The 18950-nt window shown below is 47.9% G+C and overlaps 1 protein-coding gene and 1 pseudogene across 1 annotated transcript; one reads left to right on the top strand and one right to left on the bottom strand.

Annotated features, from left to right (window-relative positions):
* Positions 1 to 1597: 1597 nt before the first annotated feature.
* LOC127023842 (olfactory receptor 51F2-like) lies at positions 1598 to 11292 on the top strand. The gene is made up of 3 exons (XM_050908160.1): positions 1598 to 1607; positions 10012 to 10912; positions 11271 to 11292. The coding sequence occupies exons 1-3, from the start codon at positions 1598 to 1600 to the stop codon at positions 11290 to 11292; spliced, it is 933 nt and encodes a 310-aa protein (XP_050764117.1).
* Positions 11293 to 13857: 2565 nt separating this feature from the next.
* Positions 13858 to 14892, bottom strand: LOC127025320 (olfactory receptor 51G2-like; annotated as a pseudogene).
* Between the last annotated feature and the right edge of the window lie 4058 nt (positions 14893 to 18950).

The following is an 18950-nucleotide window of genomic DNA, read 5'->3' as shown; positions in this document are numbered from 1 at the left end:
CTGTTGCAGGCAGAGTTTCCTTAACTCTGCAGTGCTCTCTCATGTGCGCTCCCTGCCAGTGCATGCACGGGGGTCTGTGAAGAGAAAACCCATGCAAAGGGCCCTGACACCCGGGAGTGTTTCAGAGAGGGTCATAGGAATAATGAGGGATTGCAAAGAATCCACATCTGTTCATCACATCTGTGAAATAAGGTGAAGCCAGGACTATCCAGAGCACAGAGTTCCCAGCCAAGCTGTTGCTGCGCTCAGGGAGCTGGCACGTGCCTTCCTCTGCTCTAGGGCTGGGGATGCACGATCGCCTTTTAGAGCAGCTGATACAGGAGAAAACCTTTGAACTCTGTCTCTTGGGAGGTTCAGGAGATGTCCACTTCTTCTGGCTGTATCAGCTGGCCTAACAGGAGATACTGCTTCCCCAAGGGGGATTTATCATGCTGATGCACATAGCAGACCCTCATCTCCAGGCACCCACAGATCCAAAGACCCTTCTCTCTCCAGACTGAAAGCATTCAGTTTGCCAACCGGCGAACAAAACCCACCACACTGACTGGTGCCTGGGCTTTGCCGTGCCTGGCCCTCCTTCTTCCATCTGAGGGGCCTTCATGGTGCATGGAGTGAGGCTGTGGGCCAGGCTTGGTTATGCATACATTGGGACAAAGGTGACAAGTTCAATTTTTTTTAGCTATTTTATTATACAAAAGAGGAAAAAACATAAAAATGGTCAGGACTGTGTTTATCTTACTCTTAAATCTTGTCTTAAACCAAGACTGGAGACTCCTTGCACAAGGGGGCTGACAACCAGTGCTGCTTACAGTATCTGGCGCAGCAGAGTGCTGGCTGTGATAGAAGTTTCTGGAGTTACCAGGGAGGACACTGTTGTTTTGGGTCATAATCTTTCAAAACCCTTATCTCACCTGGGTTCAGCAGGCTTCTCCTATGCGCCAGATCTGCAGGTTTTTGTACAGAGAATAGCGCAGCTCCCAGGAACGCTGTGCAGCCAACAGCAGCACAGCCCACGTGCTGACCCTGCTTCAAGCAGGGCATCAGACTAGAGACCCCCGGAGTGCCCTTCCCACCCGAATTATCCTGTGGTTCTGCACTCTGAGTTTGCAAGACATTTGCTTGCTTTTCTCACCTATGGCTTGTTTTGAAGGGGTCCATAGGGAAACAAGTCGAAGGTGCCTTTATAAATCTGCTTCGTTTGGATGCTGTAAAAGACAGGATTGAAGAGGGGTGGGAGGAGGATGTAGATGTTGCCCATCACAGTGTTGAAGATGGGGGTGCCTCTTTCCCAAATCTGTGCAGGATGGGCTAGCCAAGTTCTGGGATGAAGACAACTGAGGCCACACAACCTACAGGCCCTTGTCCTTGGGGGCAATGCTGAGAGATGTCACGAGGACCACGATGGAGGACAACAAAATGAAGAGGAGATCTGAACCAATGGTGAAGAAAATGAGGTCTGGGGCATAGATGCTGTTGAACGCCATCTCTCTGGAGGGCAGCCAGGTCACCGTGGGATGGAGGCAAAGGGGATGGGACAAGGCACTCCTGGGTCACCATGCCGCTGGAGGAGATGGAGGACCGGGGTATGATCAGGACTATGCTCCTCTGTGGGTGCGTCGGCCCTATTTTGGCTGCCCTCATGCCTGTTGGCACGGTCATACAGCTCCATGGGGGGCAGAGAGCCACCAGCCTGTCAAGGGGCATGACAAAAACCACCGCTGACTCCTGGAAGATGAGGGAGCAGATAAGGAAGAGCTGAGACACACGGGCGTACAAGCTAATCACCATGAGCAAGGACTGCAGCACCCCTGGCACGGTGGAGAGACACAGCCCAAGGTCAGTGAGGGCCAGCATGGAGAGGACATGATGCAGGGCTGGTGGAGGCTTTGGTCTGCTTTTCTAGCATACAAAATAACACAATTTCCAATGCTCGTAGTGACATGAACAGAACAAAGTGAGGTGGAAATCTGGGGTAAGACGTCCTTCACACCCGGGGAATGTGGTTAGCAGAAAGGCTGTGACCACGAGGCTGGTCCAGTGCTCACCCCATGAGGTGCTCTTGGTGTCCTCTCACTCCTTCAGAATTGCAATCTGCGCAGCCCAGATTTGATTCAGGTCTAGTTTAGAAATGATAGAAAACTCCTGAATCCCTATGAATTGCATCATGCAGCCCTGAAATGATGGGAAGCTCAGGCTAGCAGGTTGATGGATTGTGCTCCTCTTTCACGGCAGCTTCACTCAAACCTGAGACAGCACTGCAAACCTTTGATGAATGAGCACACCGTGTTGCTTTGCAAAGAAAGGAAGGGAATTTCTGCGACAACAGCACAGACTAATAACTGAACAGATTTCATCAGAGGAGGATTGCTTCTTGTGAAAATTGGTAGGAAAAGGCATTAGGAAAGAGTGTTAAATTATATAAATCAGAAAACATTTGTGATCTGTGGTTGCAATACCTGCTCTTCCCAGCCATTGGGAGATGTCACCTCTCCTCCTGGAGCCTGCCCTCCTGCAGACCCACCATGAAAATGGAGCCCCCAGGTTTGCAAATGGTGGGATGGAAGATAAAACTTCTTATTTATCTCATAATAGACATTGTTTGCACTTTTTACAGGTGTTAAGAAAAAGAATTAGTTGAATATTTGTGCTAGGATAACTAATGGAGTCTGTGCAATGAAAAATGTGGTGGTGCGTTTTGTGCTTATGAGAGAAGCATTCGTGTTTTCTCTACAGTGAAACCCTCTTGTTAACTGCTGTGCCATATTGCCTGGAAATGGAACCTTAAAAACTCTTCCTTAAAAATATAATGAATTAATCAAACCCCAGAGCCTTTTAAGGAAGTCTTATTCAAAGTTTAATGTCAGTCTAAGGAGCAGGCTAACCAGAGGACTATCAGGTATAATTATTTTTATCTGTCCTGATCCCTACACTTACCAAAATAACAGGAGCAGAGAAAAACACCCCAGTTCTCTTCACTTCTTAGCATAAGCCAAAAATACTCTTTAACTGACTCTGTGCTGCCCCTGCTGGGGTTATATATAGTGTAAGGCACGATTTTATGCCTCTAGAGGGAATTCTCTGTCAGGAGTGTCAGCATAATAGAGCATTTCAGAAGACAGGTCTTAGAGCTGGTGGGATTGGAATATAATCATAACAAAATTCAGCCATCCATGTAATATGTTTGTTGTGTTTTCCCACACTACCTGAAATGAGGATGAATAGTAATGTACTTGTTCTGATTTTGCAAAAGATGCTTTGTTGCTTTTGAGAAGTAAATAAAGATGATGTTTTCTCCAAGAAACAGTATGGAAATACCCAAGCTACCTAATGGCTCTGTGCTCCTGCAGCAACCATTTCTGGTAGTTTTTTACACCGCACATTACGTTACTGTCCTGGTTTTGGCTGGGATAGAGTTAATTTTCTTCTTAGTAGCTGGTGCAGTGTGTTATGGATTTAGTGTGGAATAATGTTGATAACACGCTGATGTTTTAGTTGTTGCTAAGTAGCGCTTGTCTTAAGGATTTTTTCAGTTTCCCATGCTCCGCCAGCAAGCAAGTGCACAAGAAGCTGGGAGGGAGCATAGCCAGGGCAGCTGACCCGAACTAGCCAAAGGGGTATTCCATACCATGGAACATCATGCCCAGTATATAAACAGGGGGGAGTTGGCCAGGAGGTGCGGATCACTGCTGGGGCATCGGTCAGCAGGTGACGAGCAATTGCATTGTGCATCACTTGTCTTTCCTTGGGTTTTATTTCTTTTTTTTTTTTAAATATATATTATTATTATTGTTAGCATTATATTTTATTTTACTTTAGTTATTAAACGGTTCTTATCTCAACCCACGAGTTTTACTTTTGTTTTCAATTCTCCTCCCCATCCCACTGGGAGGGGGGAGGAGTGAGCGAGCGGCTGCGTGGTGCTGAGCTGCTGGCTGGGGTTAAACCACAACAGTAACGGAGATATTTGGACAGAAAATCTATCTGCCTGTGAAACAAGGGGGATCGTTTTCAGCTTGCCTAGCCCATAGGAGAGTGCTTAATCTATAGGACCACAAGCAATCCCACGGGTGAGACTGGAGGGCTGGGGCCAGCTCTGCTGGCTGTTTTCCAGGAGCCACGTTGTGCAAGGACTGGCTGGGAACAGGACCACAACTTTTTTCCTGTGTCACCAGCAAAATCTGATGTCATGGCAACCGCAGTGCTGCTGCAAAAAACCTCGAGAAATGTCATTTGGTTATTAAGAGATTTTTGATCCATCCCCCTTAGTAACTTTGGAGAAATAAAGGTTTGAAACCCCAGAGTGACTTATCATAGCTCATCTGCCTCATCTTTCCTTTCTTCCGCCCCCTTACCTCCTCCCACCTCTGCTTAGTGCCCTTCCAGCCCAAATTCTCTTCAATAAGAGAACCAGACACATGCTCATTTCCCATCCCAAACCAGAAGTAGCAGAGAGAACATTTCTGACATGATGAGGAGTTTCTCTTTCATATCCCAAAGACTCATCTGGCCAGAAGTGCAGGAGTTCTCACTATCTATCTGGCACAAAGTGAACTCAGAAACTGAATTATTCTTTTTTTTTTGTTTTTGTTGGCAGCCTTTTATCATGTCTCCCTCAATCTTTCTTTGTCCAGGCTAGAAGATCGCTGCTGTGCAGACAGGTCCCCATGCTCCACCCCACAGAAATTAAGAATTGCTGCACTAGAGACCCAGGTATTCACTACGCAGTAACAAACGCCGTGGTAGTTAATGTGATTTCGATAAATCCACACTGTCAAACCGCAGTGACTGACAGAGGTTGGAGAAGCACCACCTTTGTCCATACAGCAGAGATATGTGAATGACAGGGAGGACACGCAGGTCCCCGGAAAGCAGAGCACCATCTCACCGCAGGGCATACTCCCTCCTGTTACCTGACAGACCACAAATGGGAGAATCATCTTCTGGAGACTGCTCAGCTTCACCGCAGGGTTGCAGAGAGATGATTAAGCTTGCCCAAAGCCTGCCATGGTTTGGTGCTCAGCCATGTGCCCCTGTGGCCACGGCAGCCTTTCGGCAGCGGGTGGCTGTGGTGGTCCTCCGGGTTGCATCTGCAGGGACAGACGTGGAGCAAATCACCGAGACACGCTCCAAAGCTTTCCCGTTACTTCTGCAGCAGCACTCAGAGCTGCACAGACCACTGCTGCCGTGAACGCTGGAAAGCATCTGCTCGGATGGAGACTTTTTGCAAATATGCTCACCCTGTCCTACTCGGCATTCCTACCACTTTCTCCACGTACCGGCCATGTGCTGCCTGGTCGTGTCTCAAACAATCAAACAAACTGCTCTTGCTCCTGCTTTGCCCTCTCTCTGTCCTACATCTTCTTCCAGGGAAGAACCTCCTTACATGGAGGGGAGTGCTTGGCTTCGGGACAGTTTTGTTTGGGAAGTTTCTGTTTGCTTTATGAGTAATTTTTATTTTACATACGTGGAGTTTTCAGTGTTTGACAACACCAGAGGGAAGGAACCCGTTTCAGTGGGAAAGAAAGGCAAGACAATTTGTCTTGGCCCTTTCTGCATGTTTGAGTCTGTCCCAGATAATGAGCTTAGGTACACGGCCTGAAATGCAGGCAGCTAAAATGCAGGCATTGTCAGGCACAGTCTGTACTTTAATCACTGCTGGATCACTTTCCATTGGCACCTTGGGACAATATTCCAGCAAAGTACTTCATAAACACTAGCCCTGGTCTTAGCTTTTTCTGTTTTGCCTCTTTGTGTTAGTTGCCCTATCTATAACATGGGGAAAATAAAATGTACATATCTTTAAAAAGGTTTATTGGGATTCCACTGCTGATGTTTGAAAAATGACGTGTATGTAAGAGTGCTTTTGCATGGCCAAAAAGTAGGCTCAACCTCCACCCGTGCTGGTACAGGCTGAGCTTGTGGGCACTGCACCTCCCTCTCTCCATCCCTTTCCCAACCTTCTCTCCCCAAAGTTTTGCCATGGACAAACTTAAATCTCCTCAAGCATATGAAGAAAGAAGAGTGAGACACCGCTTTTGCACTAAAAAGCTTGGCAGGGATGTGTGTATTTTTCTGGGGGTGCAAAGATCTAAAGGCGCGCTCTATTTTACCCAAAATTCAGTGATGAAATCTAAGCAGTGTTTCCAGGGAGTTGCATATCTGTCTTACCTTCAGATCAAGTTGGCAAGTGCAGAGCAGAAGTTTCACCCTGGAGCCAACCCCTACACTTGGGGCAAATAATTGACTTTATTCAATGTTTAACATTTAAAAAATTCACAGTTCTATTTTAGGAATTTCTTCACAGTTCTTCCTTTTAGGAAGAAAAATCTAGTGAAAACTATTTTTTTTCATTGCTCCTCTGACCAGCATTTCCTAAACATTTATGATCCTCATGTTTGCTCTTGCAGCTTTTACCCTTGTGCCGCTGCCAGGGTGGTAGCAGCTCAAGGTACGAAAGGGAGTACCGTCACCTTCCTGGACTGTGTAGTTGGTTTGCATTTCATGGCCTCAGCCCCCGCAGCAGGTCCCAGGTGACTGTCATTGCTGCTGAGATTTCACACAGGCGTTATAAAAACAGACAGCTTCCTCTGCATGGGAAACACGCAGGTGGGAGTGCAGTTCCCCGTCCCTCTGCATCTTCTGCCTAAGGACTTCAGCCGAACAGAGGTAAGGGCATCTGAAGGGTCAATGCACTGCCATGTCAGCCTTACTTCATCACTGATGTTTTAATTTTGGGTGGGTCATTTTCCATTCAGATTTTGTGATAAAGGGTAGCTTTGGTTCACAGCCGGCTTGCTTATCTACCCCTGTGCATTCCTGCAGCTGTTTCACACTCTCCATCCATCCATCCATCCATCCATCCATCCATCCATCCATCCGTCTCCCTCTGTTGTGGTTTAACCCCACAGATGTTCAGCGAACACCCCCTTCCTCCTTCCCCCAGCTTTTATTGCTGAGCACGATGTCATATGGTACGGAATATCCCTTTGGTCAGTTGAGGTCCTGGCTGTGTCCCTTCCCAAGTCCTTGTGCACCCCCAGCCTCCTCGCTGGTGGGACAGGGTGAGAAACGGAAAAGACCTTGATGCTGTGTAAGCACTGTTCAGAAACAAATAAAACATCAGTGTTTTCTCAACACTGTTTTGGTCACAAATCCAAAACAGCACCGTATGAGCTACTACGAAGAAAATTAACTCTATCCCAGCCAAAACCAGTACACCCTCCAAACCCATCACCTCGCCACCCAGGCAACTATTGCCAGCACACCCCTTGGCTGCCTGTTTATCTGTCCGTCTATCCACATACATCTTCATCTATCCCTATTTCTTCCCAACCACGCTGTCTCCTCTCAGTGTTTTCCACAGCCCGGGTGCCTCTTGCTGCAACACTGGGGCACTGCAGGGATGCAACTGCTGATATTTGGAGGAGGGAGTGGACATTTCTATAGAGAGTAACATCCATTGTTACAACAGCATATTTCAGACAGGATTTAAAGCCCCGAAGTCAAGCTTTAAGAACTGTGTTTTTTCATGGGATCTTTCACAAAACACAGATTGTGCCCCATCTGCTGATGGGATGATGTTTTGCTCCTGTGTCTGAAGTGGCTGGTGCCGAGCACACTTGGAGATGGCACACTTGGAGATGGCCACTTGGAGTTCCTCTGGTCCTTACTCACTGAGAGCCTGACAGATGGTGCTATGAAGCACGACCGAGCAAGGATTCCGCTCTGTCTACAGGCTCCGTGTCCATCCTTCTGGGCAGAAGCTGAGCATCCACCAGAGGCAGAGTGCCCGCTCCTTCCCCATGGCACAGCACCCAGCTGGGCTGTGGAAATTCATCCTTTCCCTGTGTGCAGACACATTGCTTAGGTGTCTCGACAAGGAGAAAAATAAAAGGAAGATGGGAGGAGCAGGCGAGGAATATTCCTTCCTCAGCCTCACTGTGGAGCAGTCAAGGTGAACAGCTTCGTGGAGGGGCAGTGGCGGGGCAGGATGCCCAGCCTCTGGGGCAGTCCCATGGGTGGAGGACGGGACTCTTCCCAGTTTAATGAATGTCTACCCAGTCCAGAACAGTCAATGATGCACAGAGTGAACAAAGCAATCTTTTTATTTTTGTGGGACATCCAAAGCACATTTACAGATGATGAGGATGAGGTACACGTTCAAGTCCGTACACCCAGATTCAAATACTTAAATCTATATTTTCGTGTTGAGGATAATTAGAGCACCCTGGAAAGCTGTCTGCTAATTTAACTTATCAAGCTAATTATTTAGCTGGCGAAGTAAAGAGTGGAGCCACAGATGTCTGGAGCTTTGTCTGAGAAGTGGGGCAGTTGGAAATAGACTAATTCCATTTTTCATGGCACACTAATGAGTTTAGCCACATGGCCTCCAATTAAACAATGCCATGTTCCCTGTTTACATAGACAGATGGAGCATGAATTCCTTGAGTGCTGAGGGCTGGAAAAGTTTAACTTCTTCCACATCCGCCACTGCAGCCCCTGAAAAGAGCGGCAAAGAACCCAGGCAAATAATTAGCATAGGTTAGAGGAGCATTTTATAACATTTCTTTTTTTACTTAAAACACCAAAGGGTACCGTCCCTTCTAAAGCTTAAGCCCTTTAAGCATAGCTTTTCTTTTATGATTTGTATTTCACGTAGCACTGTATTTCCCTGAGGTGTCTGTGGGCTGTGGATTGGAAGCCCTTGGTTGACAGTTCTGTAGAAGAAATGAGAGCTGGGTTTGTGTACACATTGCTTAATTTTACCCATAACTATTAGCTGTAATAACAACATTCCTGCTAAGAATTATAGTTGCTGTGTATATTACAAACACACATATCGAATGAAATAGCTTGATGGGCTATCAGTAAGAACTATAGTAATGGCAACAACAATTAGAATAGTAAATAATCTCCAAAGTGAAGGGAAACGATAAAGTTCTAAATTTGCCAATGCCTTACCAAATTTAGACTTGCAGGAGTGACCGCGTCCCCTCGGAGGTCAGAGTGAGTGACAGATAAATTTCAGTAATTGCTGCTGTTTCTCTAGCTCCCAGGGACCCTTGTCAAGCAGCACAGTCCCACAGTGCCGGGTGCTGCACAGACACAAAACAGGGAGAAAACTGCAGCCTTTTCCCCTTTCCCTTCCACTGAAGGGTAGGTTAAGTGATAGCAAAGGGTGCAGGTGGAGAACAGGAGGACAAGCAGGACTGTATCTGCCAAGAGCCAAGCCATTGTCCAAACTCAGCAGCCGGGCAGCGAGCGGTGGTTTGCCGAGCTCCAGACAGGGCATCCTGCGCAGGGTGAAAGACGAAAATCTGAAAATCCAGCAAGCAAGCCGAGGGAGCTGGCTGGGCAGGCTGGTACCTGCAAGCAAGGACAGACGACAGGCTGGAGGCATGGCCTGGGAGGGGAAACAGGCATCTGTCATCTGCTGCAACAGCCCATGGGCAAGGGGAGGGCTGCCCAGAGGAGCAAGGATGGTGAGAGGGACCGCTGTCCTTCTGCAGTGTCCTGCGTGGAAGTGCATAGGGTGAGGCTGTCTGCATCAGGGACTGAGAGTGGAGGTGTGGAAAGGGCTGGGGACTGAGGGGAAAGGCTGCAAATCCGATGCAGACAGCTGGAGAGGGACCCACACAGAAGTAGAGACCAGGGCCTGAGTGCCAGGGAAGGATGGTGATGTTGCTTACAGCGACTGAGAGAAGAGGCTGTAGCAATGTCCTGGGAGGGGTGTAGCTCCAGTGCAATAAATGATGTTATTATTGACTTTACAGGTGAGGAGCCGGGGGAGAATAAAGCAGGAAAAAGGACTGAACCAGCACTGCAAAGTGCTTGTCTCTGCTCTGGCAGATCTTCAAGGAGGAGAAAAGAAATGAGATCTTCACGCCGAGACACCAGACTGTTCGTTTTCATTGCCCTGCGAAATCTAATCCTGCCTTACCTTTGAATTGATAATGAAAAAGGGGCCTTTAAGTCAGGCAGGGCGTCAGCATGGAGCAAGTATGTCCCCAGGGAACAGCAGCGGTGCCCTGGCTTTCCTGCTGACAGGCATTCCCGGGATGGCTCGTTTCCACCGCTGGGTTTTCTTCCCTTGCTGCCTGATGTATCTCATTGCAATGCTGGGCAATGGCACCATCCTGCTCGTCGTGAGAGCGAATCGAAGGCTCCACCAGCCCATGTGCTACTTCCTTTCGATGCTGGCCACCACGGACCTGGGCCTGACTCTCCCCACCCTGCCCACGGTGCTGCGTGTCTTTTGGTTCGGCACTGGAGAGATCAGCCTCCCAGTCTGCCTCACCCAGATGTTCTGCATCCATGCTTTCTCCTTCATGGAGTCCTCGGTGCTTCTGGCCATGGCCTTTGATCGCTACATGGCCATCTGCTGCCCGCTGAGATACTCCTCCATCCCCACCAGTGCCAGGATTGCAAAGATTGGGCTGGGGATGGTCTGCCGTTCTCTGATGCTGCTCCCGCTCATCTGCCTGCTCACGCAACTGCCGCTCTGCGGGTCCCGCGTGCTGTCCCACTCCTATTGCCTGCACCAGGACATGATATGGCTGGCGTGCACAGACTCCACCCTGAACAGCCTGTACGGCCTAACCCTGGTGCTGTTCGTGATCCTAGACTCAGTGCTCATCACCTTGTCCTACACCATGATCATTAAGGCCGTGGTGAGCATCACCTCCAGAGAGGAGCAGACCAAAGCCCTCAACACTTGCATCTCTCACTTCTGCACTGTCCTTATCTTCTATGATGTCCCCATGGTCGGCCTGTCCATTATACACCGGTACAGGAAGAATGCTGCACCCTTCAGCCATGTGCTCATGGCCAATGTCTACCTTTTTGTCCCGCCTGTGTTGAGCCCCATCATCTACAGCATGAAAAACAAGCCCATTCGCAAAGGCCTCCTCAGGCTTCCATGTCAAAGACTGGCCTGGCCTGGCCATGGCCAGCAGCCCAGGAGTCATTGAGAAGTACGAAGCTTGCCTACATGAAATGCCCATAAAAAGTGACAGGTCGAACATAAGCAGGAGTCGAAGAGATAGAAAAACTGATGGGAAGAGCACCTTGCAAAGGATGTTCTAACTTTCAGCAGAATGCTCTTTAAATGCATCAAAACTCAGGAATTCAGCTAGCAAACAGGTGGACCACTTGGTGACCAAGGGTGAGAAGCATACTCAGGGGTGATAAGGCCATAGCAGAGAAGCTCAGTGAATTCTTTGCATCGGATTTCTATACTCAACACTGTCTTCATAGCAAATGGATTAGAGGATCTTGATCGGTTCGAAGTAAACATGGAGGAGGCGTTACATCAAAGAAATATAAGTTAAATATCACTAACTCCCAGGACCAGGTGTCATTCACCTGAGAGTCTGGAAGGAGCTCAGATGTGAGGCTGCGGAGCTGCTAGGCAGGGTGCATCACTCTATTGCAAATGGTCATGGTGCTGCAGGGCGGACCATCCCTTCATCTCCACCTGCAAAAGGGGCTCCACGGGGTTCCTCAGACCTACTGACCAGTGGTCTTGATTTCCATCGCTGGTGGAACAGTAGAGGCTGTGATAAAGAATAAAGTCACGAAGCATATGGGTAAACACATATGGGTAAAGCTCTTGCAGAGTCAGCCAGGCTGCTGCAAGGGGGAATCCTGCCGCGGCCGTCTGCTGGACTTCTGTGAGAGTGGCTCCAGCTGGAGGGATCCCGTGGCCATAATACACGTGGGTGCCCAAAAGCCTTTGACTAAATGCTTTTAATGAAATTACTTTGTAGGGGGATTGGAGGAAACCCTCTTCTAGGGATGGGAAGTTGGTTAAAGTCAGAGTAGGTAATTTTCAGTCCAGAGAAGAGTCAGCAGTGGCCTCCCCAAGGGATCTCTGCTAGGACTCATTTTATTCTGCGTTGTCATCAGTGACCTGGACGAGGCAGTGCACAGTGACCTCTCAAAGCTTGCAGATGACACTAGGTCAGCCACTGGACTGACAGCAACTGTCTTCTGTGTTTTTATAAGATTGTTAAAACTTTAATTGCAATAACGATAAATTCTTGTCTCCACATAGAAGATGTGCCTCCTTTTGCTGTAACAAGCTTTTGAGTGTACCACAGCCACAACACACACAGAACCACCACAAGACTTGGTAACACCTGAATGTGATAAGCTACTATTTGGATCACAAATCCCACAAAAGTGGGTCTCAAAGCAAAGAGTTTAAAGAAACTCTTGCTGCGTGGTGGTAGGTATATGTAATACATTCATTGATAGGTCTCCTGGGCTGCCATGAGAAACAAGGAAACCCCATGAAGCTTTGTCCAACCCAGTGCTCGACCTGAAACCCTAGGAAGGGGGCTCAGCCTGAGGAAGGGGGCTTCTGTTGTTTGGGTCACATCAGCGAAATCCTAGCAGGTAACCTGTAAAGCACTGACGACCACTCAGTTCTCAGTCTGACTTGGAATACGTAGGGTATTTTTTGTTATTTTTCTGTAATTTCCCTTAGGTATTCATGTGTCCATTTAGCCTTCAGTAAATCCCCGTGTTCCTCGGTTGTTCTCAGTAACGACAGCTTTATGTAGGGCAAAAAGAAGGCAGGATTTATTTTGGCCCTTCTTAGCCGTTCCCGGGATGGTGGACACTGCAGACCCGTGAGGAAGGTGCTGGCCTTCGACGTACAGCCTTGTGCACAGCAGGGCTGCAACCAGCACCGCTACCAATCATTTTGTTTTGTTTTAAGGGCATAGCACTGCTTCACCTCTCTGCTCTCTGACCTTATGGCAAAGCAATCCTATTCAAATAAATGGAAATCAAAGCAGAGGGAGGTATGGGGAGCAGGCAGGATATTCTGGGGTGAAACCAACACCAACTATCTGCTTTAGGGTGATCTGAGCCACTCTTCTCCGGACTTTGTCTTGATTAGATCTCCTCCTGGGTGATGGGAGCGCATGGAGGCACCTCGTTTCAGGAGTCCCTGCTGGGAGCTGGCTCTCCTATTGCTGTAATACAGGATGGTAGAGCTGCAGTGCAGTGGCTGAGCTGGACCCTCTCACACCAGCTGGGCATCTGACCTGAACCCTTTTTGTGTATAACTCTGCTCCCATTATGACCTGACGGTATCGTGAGCCCGGTGCTGCTGCAGTGATATTGCACAGGCTCCGTTTCCATCGGGGGTCTGCATTGAGCCATTAAGTGTCTGGTCCAGGCAGAGCAGACGAACCATCCCAGCTGCTGTGAGTCTGCAACACCCCAGAGTGGGCTGGTTACAGTCCCTGGGAAGGGAAATGTATGGTGACTTTCAGCTCCCGCAGCACGAATCGCAGCTTTTGGATATGTCTTGTTCCTGCTGGAAATGTCACCTGGCTGGAACAAGAGGGCTTTGCCATACACCCAGGTACTTAGACACTTCACAGTCTTAGCAAGTCTGGCTGCAGGTGTAAAAAGCTTCAATATACAGCTATTGCACATATGTAGATCTATGCTCTAGTGCTTGCTGATGCACTAGACGCTAGATGGCACGTCTAGGAAGCATTAGATCTTCCCTGCAGATACATGCCCAGGCAGTGCTGCCCAGGAGGATCAACTCCCTCATTCTGGCAGGAGCTCTGGGTCCAGCTGACCCAGTGCCATGGTGAAGGTGGGAAACTCTTACCCCCACACGTCCATTGCTATGTCCTCCTTGTCTAAGAAGAAGGGCCATTAGCTTAGGAACCTCAGGCAGTTACAGCTTCTGCATTATTGACCAGGAACGTATAGAAGACTGTAGATACTGCAACACTCCTCTATACAGCAAAGAAAATGCTGTGGGCCTAGAAACAGGGTATACTTCATCTACTGCATAAGAAGAGTTTAAAGGTTCAGGATCCTCAGCAGTCAAATGGATGACAGGAGGGAGCGGAGAGTATCTAAACTATTATTCACCAGCTGTTCTACCATATGCAAAACCTCTTGGGTCTTCTGCGTCCTTCTTGGAGTGAGAAGTTTGTGTATCCCTCTGTGGATCTGTTTAGGTTTTACACTGTAAATAATGGGGTGTAGCACAGGGGGTACAAGGAGGTAGATATTGGCCATGAGGACATGAATCAGAGGAGATGCAGGTTCCCCAAACCTGTACACCATGGACAAGCCAATCATTGGGATATAATAAATCAAAACAGCACAGATGTGAGAGACACAGGTGTTCGGGGCCTTAAGACGCTCTTCCTTGGATGCGATACTCAGCACAGTCTTAATGATCATGACACAGGACAGGATGATAGACAGCAAGTCTAGCCCAAAGGTGGCCAGGGTGACAAATAAGCCATACGTGCTATTCACCTTGATATCTGCACAGGGCAGCTGGAGTAAGTTGGGGTGCAAACAGAAGGAGTGAGCCAGCACGTGGGACCTGCAGAACGATGGCTTCTTCAGAAGTATCAACAAGGGGAGCAAGAGGCTAATGCTCCTCACTGTGAGCCCCAGCTCACATGTGTGGGCTCGATGACAGGTACCCTGGGGTTGGTCAGGATGGATGCATACTGCAAGGGGTTGTAGATGGCCATGAAGCAGTCGAAGGCCATGGCCCACAGCACCTCAGAGTCCAGGATGGAGAAGCAGTGAATGAGGAACATCTGGGCCAGGCAGGCGTCAAACCTGATCTTCCATGAATCAGAGCAGCATGCTTAGCGCTGTGGGGAATGTTGACAGAGACACACCAAGCCCTGCGATAGCCAGCATGCACAGGAAGAGGTACATGGGCTCATGGAGGCTGTGCTCTGCTTTGATGACAAAGAGGATTGCACTATTTCCCAGGATGGAAATAACATACATGCAGCAGAAAGGGATGGCAAGCCACATGTTCCCACTTTCCATTCCTGGGATTTCTGTTAGAAGGAAGGTAGAAGGTGTAAGGAAGTTACTGATGGTCATTTTCCTAGTGCAGCATCTTTGTCCTGTCAAAGATCAAGCAGCAGATCCCACTCATCCTACAAAAGAATTCACAGAAATCATAAAAGAGTAATCACGCCATAAAGCAAAGCTTTCTTCACATCTCTCTCACTGCACTGATGGGAATCCAGAGATCCAGACTTCTGAGTTTGCTGAGACAGCAAGAGGGCATTTTACCTTTGTGATCAGTTCTTGGTATGGAGAACTACAGCTCCCAAAAGTCAGAAAGCTTATGGAGATGGAGGGACACAGCACCTAGTTGATGGTTGAATTATGGTCTTCTCTATGCCAGGACACAGAGAGTTGTTTACTAGATTGACAGACGTGATACTGTATTGACTGTGTTGCAGCAGAGGGCAAAAAGACTTGAGAGGTGACATCTTGGATGAAGGGTGAAGGCAGACTTGTATTTCATACAGAAAGCCCACCTCTGGACTTGGGAGTCATGGAGGGAGTTCACTGGTCCTTGCTCTGGCTTTTCCTTGTCGTGTAGAAGAGCAAGAGAAGGAGCACCATGAAGATACCTAGACCTGTGCTCTGACATTGCCAGGTGACTCCCGCACCTGGATATCTGAGTGTGGCTTCCAGTGCTTTATGAATGAGATTCCCATATCCCTTCCGTGCAGGTGTTGCAGAGCACATCTTCTCTGCTGGCTGTGAGCTTCACCCTCATTTTAGATCTCTTTTTTTTTTTTTTTTAAATTCTTTGCACCTCTATTTTCTTTCTTTCTGTGAAGGCATATCAGACTTGGTGATCTTTTCCTTCCCTAAAAATAACCTTGGCAGCAAAGTGCCTTTGCACCAAGTGGTTTCTGCATCTTCGAGAGCTGTGCACAGCTGAAAACCCAGATAGTACAGCAACATTTTGCAGGATCCAGCCAACAAGCATTCACCAGCGTCCTGCCAAAAAGCAGCGTTGTGAACACCTGCTAGCCCAAGAGCAAAAGATTTTGGACTTGGATATTCTCGTATGTACAAATGCATTATGCTGTTTTCCAGCATAAATGAAATAAACAATAAGCAAATCACCCTCTCGCAGGGAGGAGAGCTCTGGCAGCTCCCTGTGGTGCACAGGAACCACTTCTGCATGCTGAGAAGAGAAGATTTCAGTCCTGCTTACCCACCCTGCCAAGCTGTAACACAGGCAAGGATTGTCCTTCCTTACAGGTCACTGTCCCCTCACCTGGGTGCAGGTACCTGCTGAGTAGGTATCAGTATCATCTCAGCTGGTTGTCTGGACCCCACCAATCCCCTTGGGGAACAGGCACTGCCTGCAGGCAGTTTGTCTCACCCCAAAGTCTACCCCGCTCAGATAAACAGTGCGTACAGCCCTCATTGACAATAAAAGGGTCTGAGGGTAACAAGCTCTTAATCACATGCATGTCCTCCCTTTAAAACTAATGAACACTTTAACGCCAATACTACAGTAACACTGACAAAGTTATCTGAAATTATCTAACAGCTGACATATGAAAAGCAGCCCAGAAAAAGCAGATCACTTTGCCTTAAATATGGAGCAATATCCAGATATGAGCTGCCTGAGCATCTTGCCTCCAGGCTGCCAGTGAACACATCTTTATATCGCCAGTCCACAAAATCCCCCAGGACTCCCAGGCTCACTGGATACTTCTGCTTCTTCTTTTTTTTTGATTAATCGACTATCTCAAAGGAGATGATGCAAACAGACTATTAAGAGTGAATCCCAGTGTCAAGTGGGAGGCTACTGTGGAATTGCCTTGGGTTAGCACCAGGAGCTAAACAGGACTAGAAACTAGGTGTGAAGTCAGAGCAGGACTTGAATGTGGTGTTGGCTTCTGGCTTCAACAAGGAGACATCAGACAGGAGGAAACTTTCCTGGAAGACCCTCTGTAGGGGTGAGAAGGACAGATGTGAACCTCCCCAAGAGGAGAGAGAGATGGTAGCAAGATGTCCCTTTCCTGGCAGCTGTGGCCTCAGGCACCATTGTCAGGAGATGAAACTCCTGAAAACACTGGGCTACCCATCAAAACATTCAGGTTTGGCCTTTTTCAGCAGTGGGACCATTTGTTGCCTTTGGATTTCAAAGCACCGCCCCAGAGTTGTAGACACACACACCCGCTCCCCGTGAAAGTGTGCTTGTGTCCCTGGTTTGGGTACAGACCTCCTCGGCTTTCCCACCACTTTCTCCGGGCAGCTCACATGCAGCGTTAGCATTGACTGGAGGGCACTGCTGACCCCCTCCCACCCCAGCAACCACCCCATCCGTACTGTGCAATGATCCAGATGTCGCAGCCAGCTTTATTTATTTACAGAGAAGGGAATCCTAGAGTAGGAGCCTAAGCTGTTGGCGCCGAGTATCTGATATTATGTGGCGGTGATGGCTTGTATGCACACATCTCATAGGTCACAAGGAGCTATATGAGTCAGCCAGTCACCTTGGCACATAGCTGACCAGCAACGATCCCCTGCTGTCATTTCTTACTTAAAAAGGGCATCTCTTAGAAGACCTCTCCCATTGCCACTGGAGGAGACTGTGGTGGAACGGATGGACATTGGTCATGAGGGCAGCTCCCGTGTTCTTAATGAAAATGAAAACAACAACATTTTTTGTGAGGCCTGCAGAAAAATGGGAGTTCTACCTCACCAGAGTGGTGGCAGGTGAGCATCAGTCCACAAGAAATGGGGCAGCCCTGCTTTATGAAGTGGGTGCTCTGAGACCGGCTCGTAGACGAACTGCAGTCGTATCTCTCCTCCTTTGGCTTCCCCTGCCTCTCATCTGTGGTCCGTGAAAAGCTACTTCTGTTTTATCTGAAGAAAAAGGATGAACTGAGTTGAAATTTAAGTATTCTACTGAAATGGTGCCAGAAAAATATTCATTTCCCATTTTGTCTGCAGCCTAACATCTGCTTCGCTTCAGCAGAAGTGCATGTTCTCTTCCTGGAGCCCCCCTCCTGCTTCCCCGCTGGTATCCAGCTCACGGAGAGATAGCAGAGCCCGGAGGCTCCTCGTGGGTGGCCACGATAGTCAAGGCTGCTCAGGAAGATAGAGAGCTCCAAGAAATGCCAGGCCAGGTCAGAGATCTCCTCTCCATCCATTAGTGCTCTTCAGTTTGCACTAAAAATAGAGCAAAGGTCGGTAATGTGCTTGAGTTTTATAACTTGAGTTTGGGTCATCTGACCTTCACCTCATTCTGCTGCCTACCTTTTTCAGATATAGAGCAGTGATTTTTTTAAACATGTTTGCTTGTTTATTGGGATAGTTGACTTATATTAGTATAGTGCAATCCTGTTAGCAACGATCTCCCTGTGATAGGTCACTCCAAATAATTGCATCAGCGAGGATTTCTGATATTTTTTAAAGGGTTTACATTTACATAGGACTTCTGGAATTTGCTAGCATTGGATTATTGTAGGTTTTGCCTTCCTTACAAAAAAAAGGCTAATGCTTAAAATTGAATTCTACCCATTTCCTTCTACAAGGACAGTCACCATTCTCATCTGAGCACCTTCCCATAGAATCATAGAATCACTGAGGTTGGAAAAGACCCTTAAGATCATCGAGTCCAACCGTAAACCTAACACTGCCAAGTCCACCACTAAACCATGTCCCTAAGCGCCACATCTACACGTCTTTTAAATACCATCATACAGTCCAGGGAACACTCTTCATATAATAAAAGCAGCTGCAGGAAGATCTTTTGGAGATACTCAGCCTTACAGTGTAAATATTTTAATCATGAGAGAATATTTTTTTTAACAGTGAAAGAATTTTAGCAGTGAGGAGTTTAACTTCTGGGAGGGGTGAACTCTCCATCTCCCAGAGGTGTAGAAGCCAGACTGAATGTCTTTATGCCAAGTTTCGTCACACAATGGATGAAACCTCCTGGACAGTGATAACAGAAGAGACAATCTAGTGATTTCTGCAAGAATGCATTGCTTAAACTCCAGGCATTGAGGAAGCGTTCCTCCCTGAACAAATAAATAGTCACAGTGTTAACTCTCGTTAAATTTACCAGCATCATCAGTAAATTATGAGCACAGTTTGAGGCACATACATATGGT

The sequence above is a fragment of the Gymnogyps californianus genome, chromosome 1 (genome assembly GCF_018139145.2).
Source record: "Gymnogyps californianus isolate 813 chromosome 1, ASM1813914v2, whole genome shotgun sequence".
Lineage (NCBI taxonomy): Eukaryota > Metazoa > Chordata > Aves > Accipitriformes > Cathartidae > Gymnogyps > Gymnogyps californianus.
The sequence above is the reverse complement of the archived record's forward strand: the minus strand, read 5'-3'. Positions and strand labels throughout refer to the sequence as shown.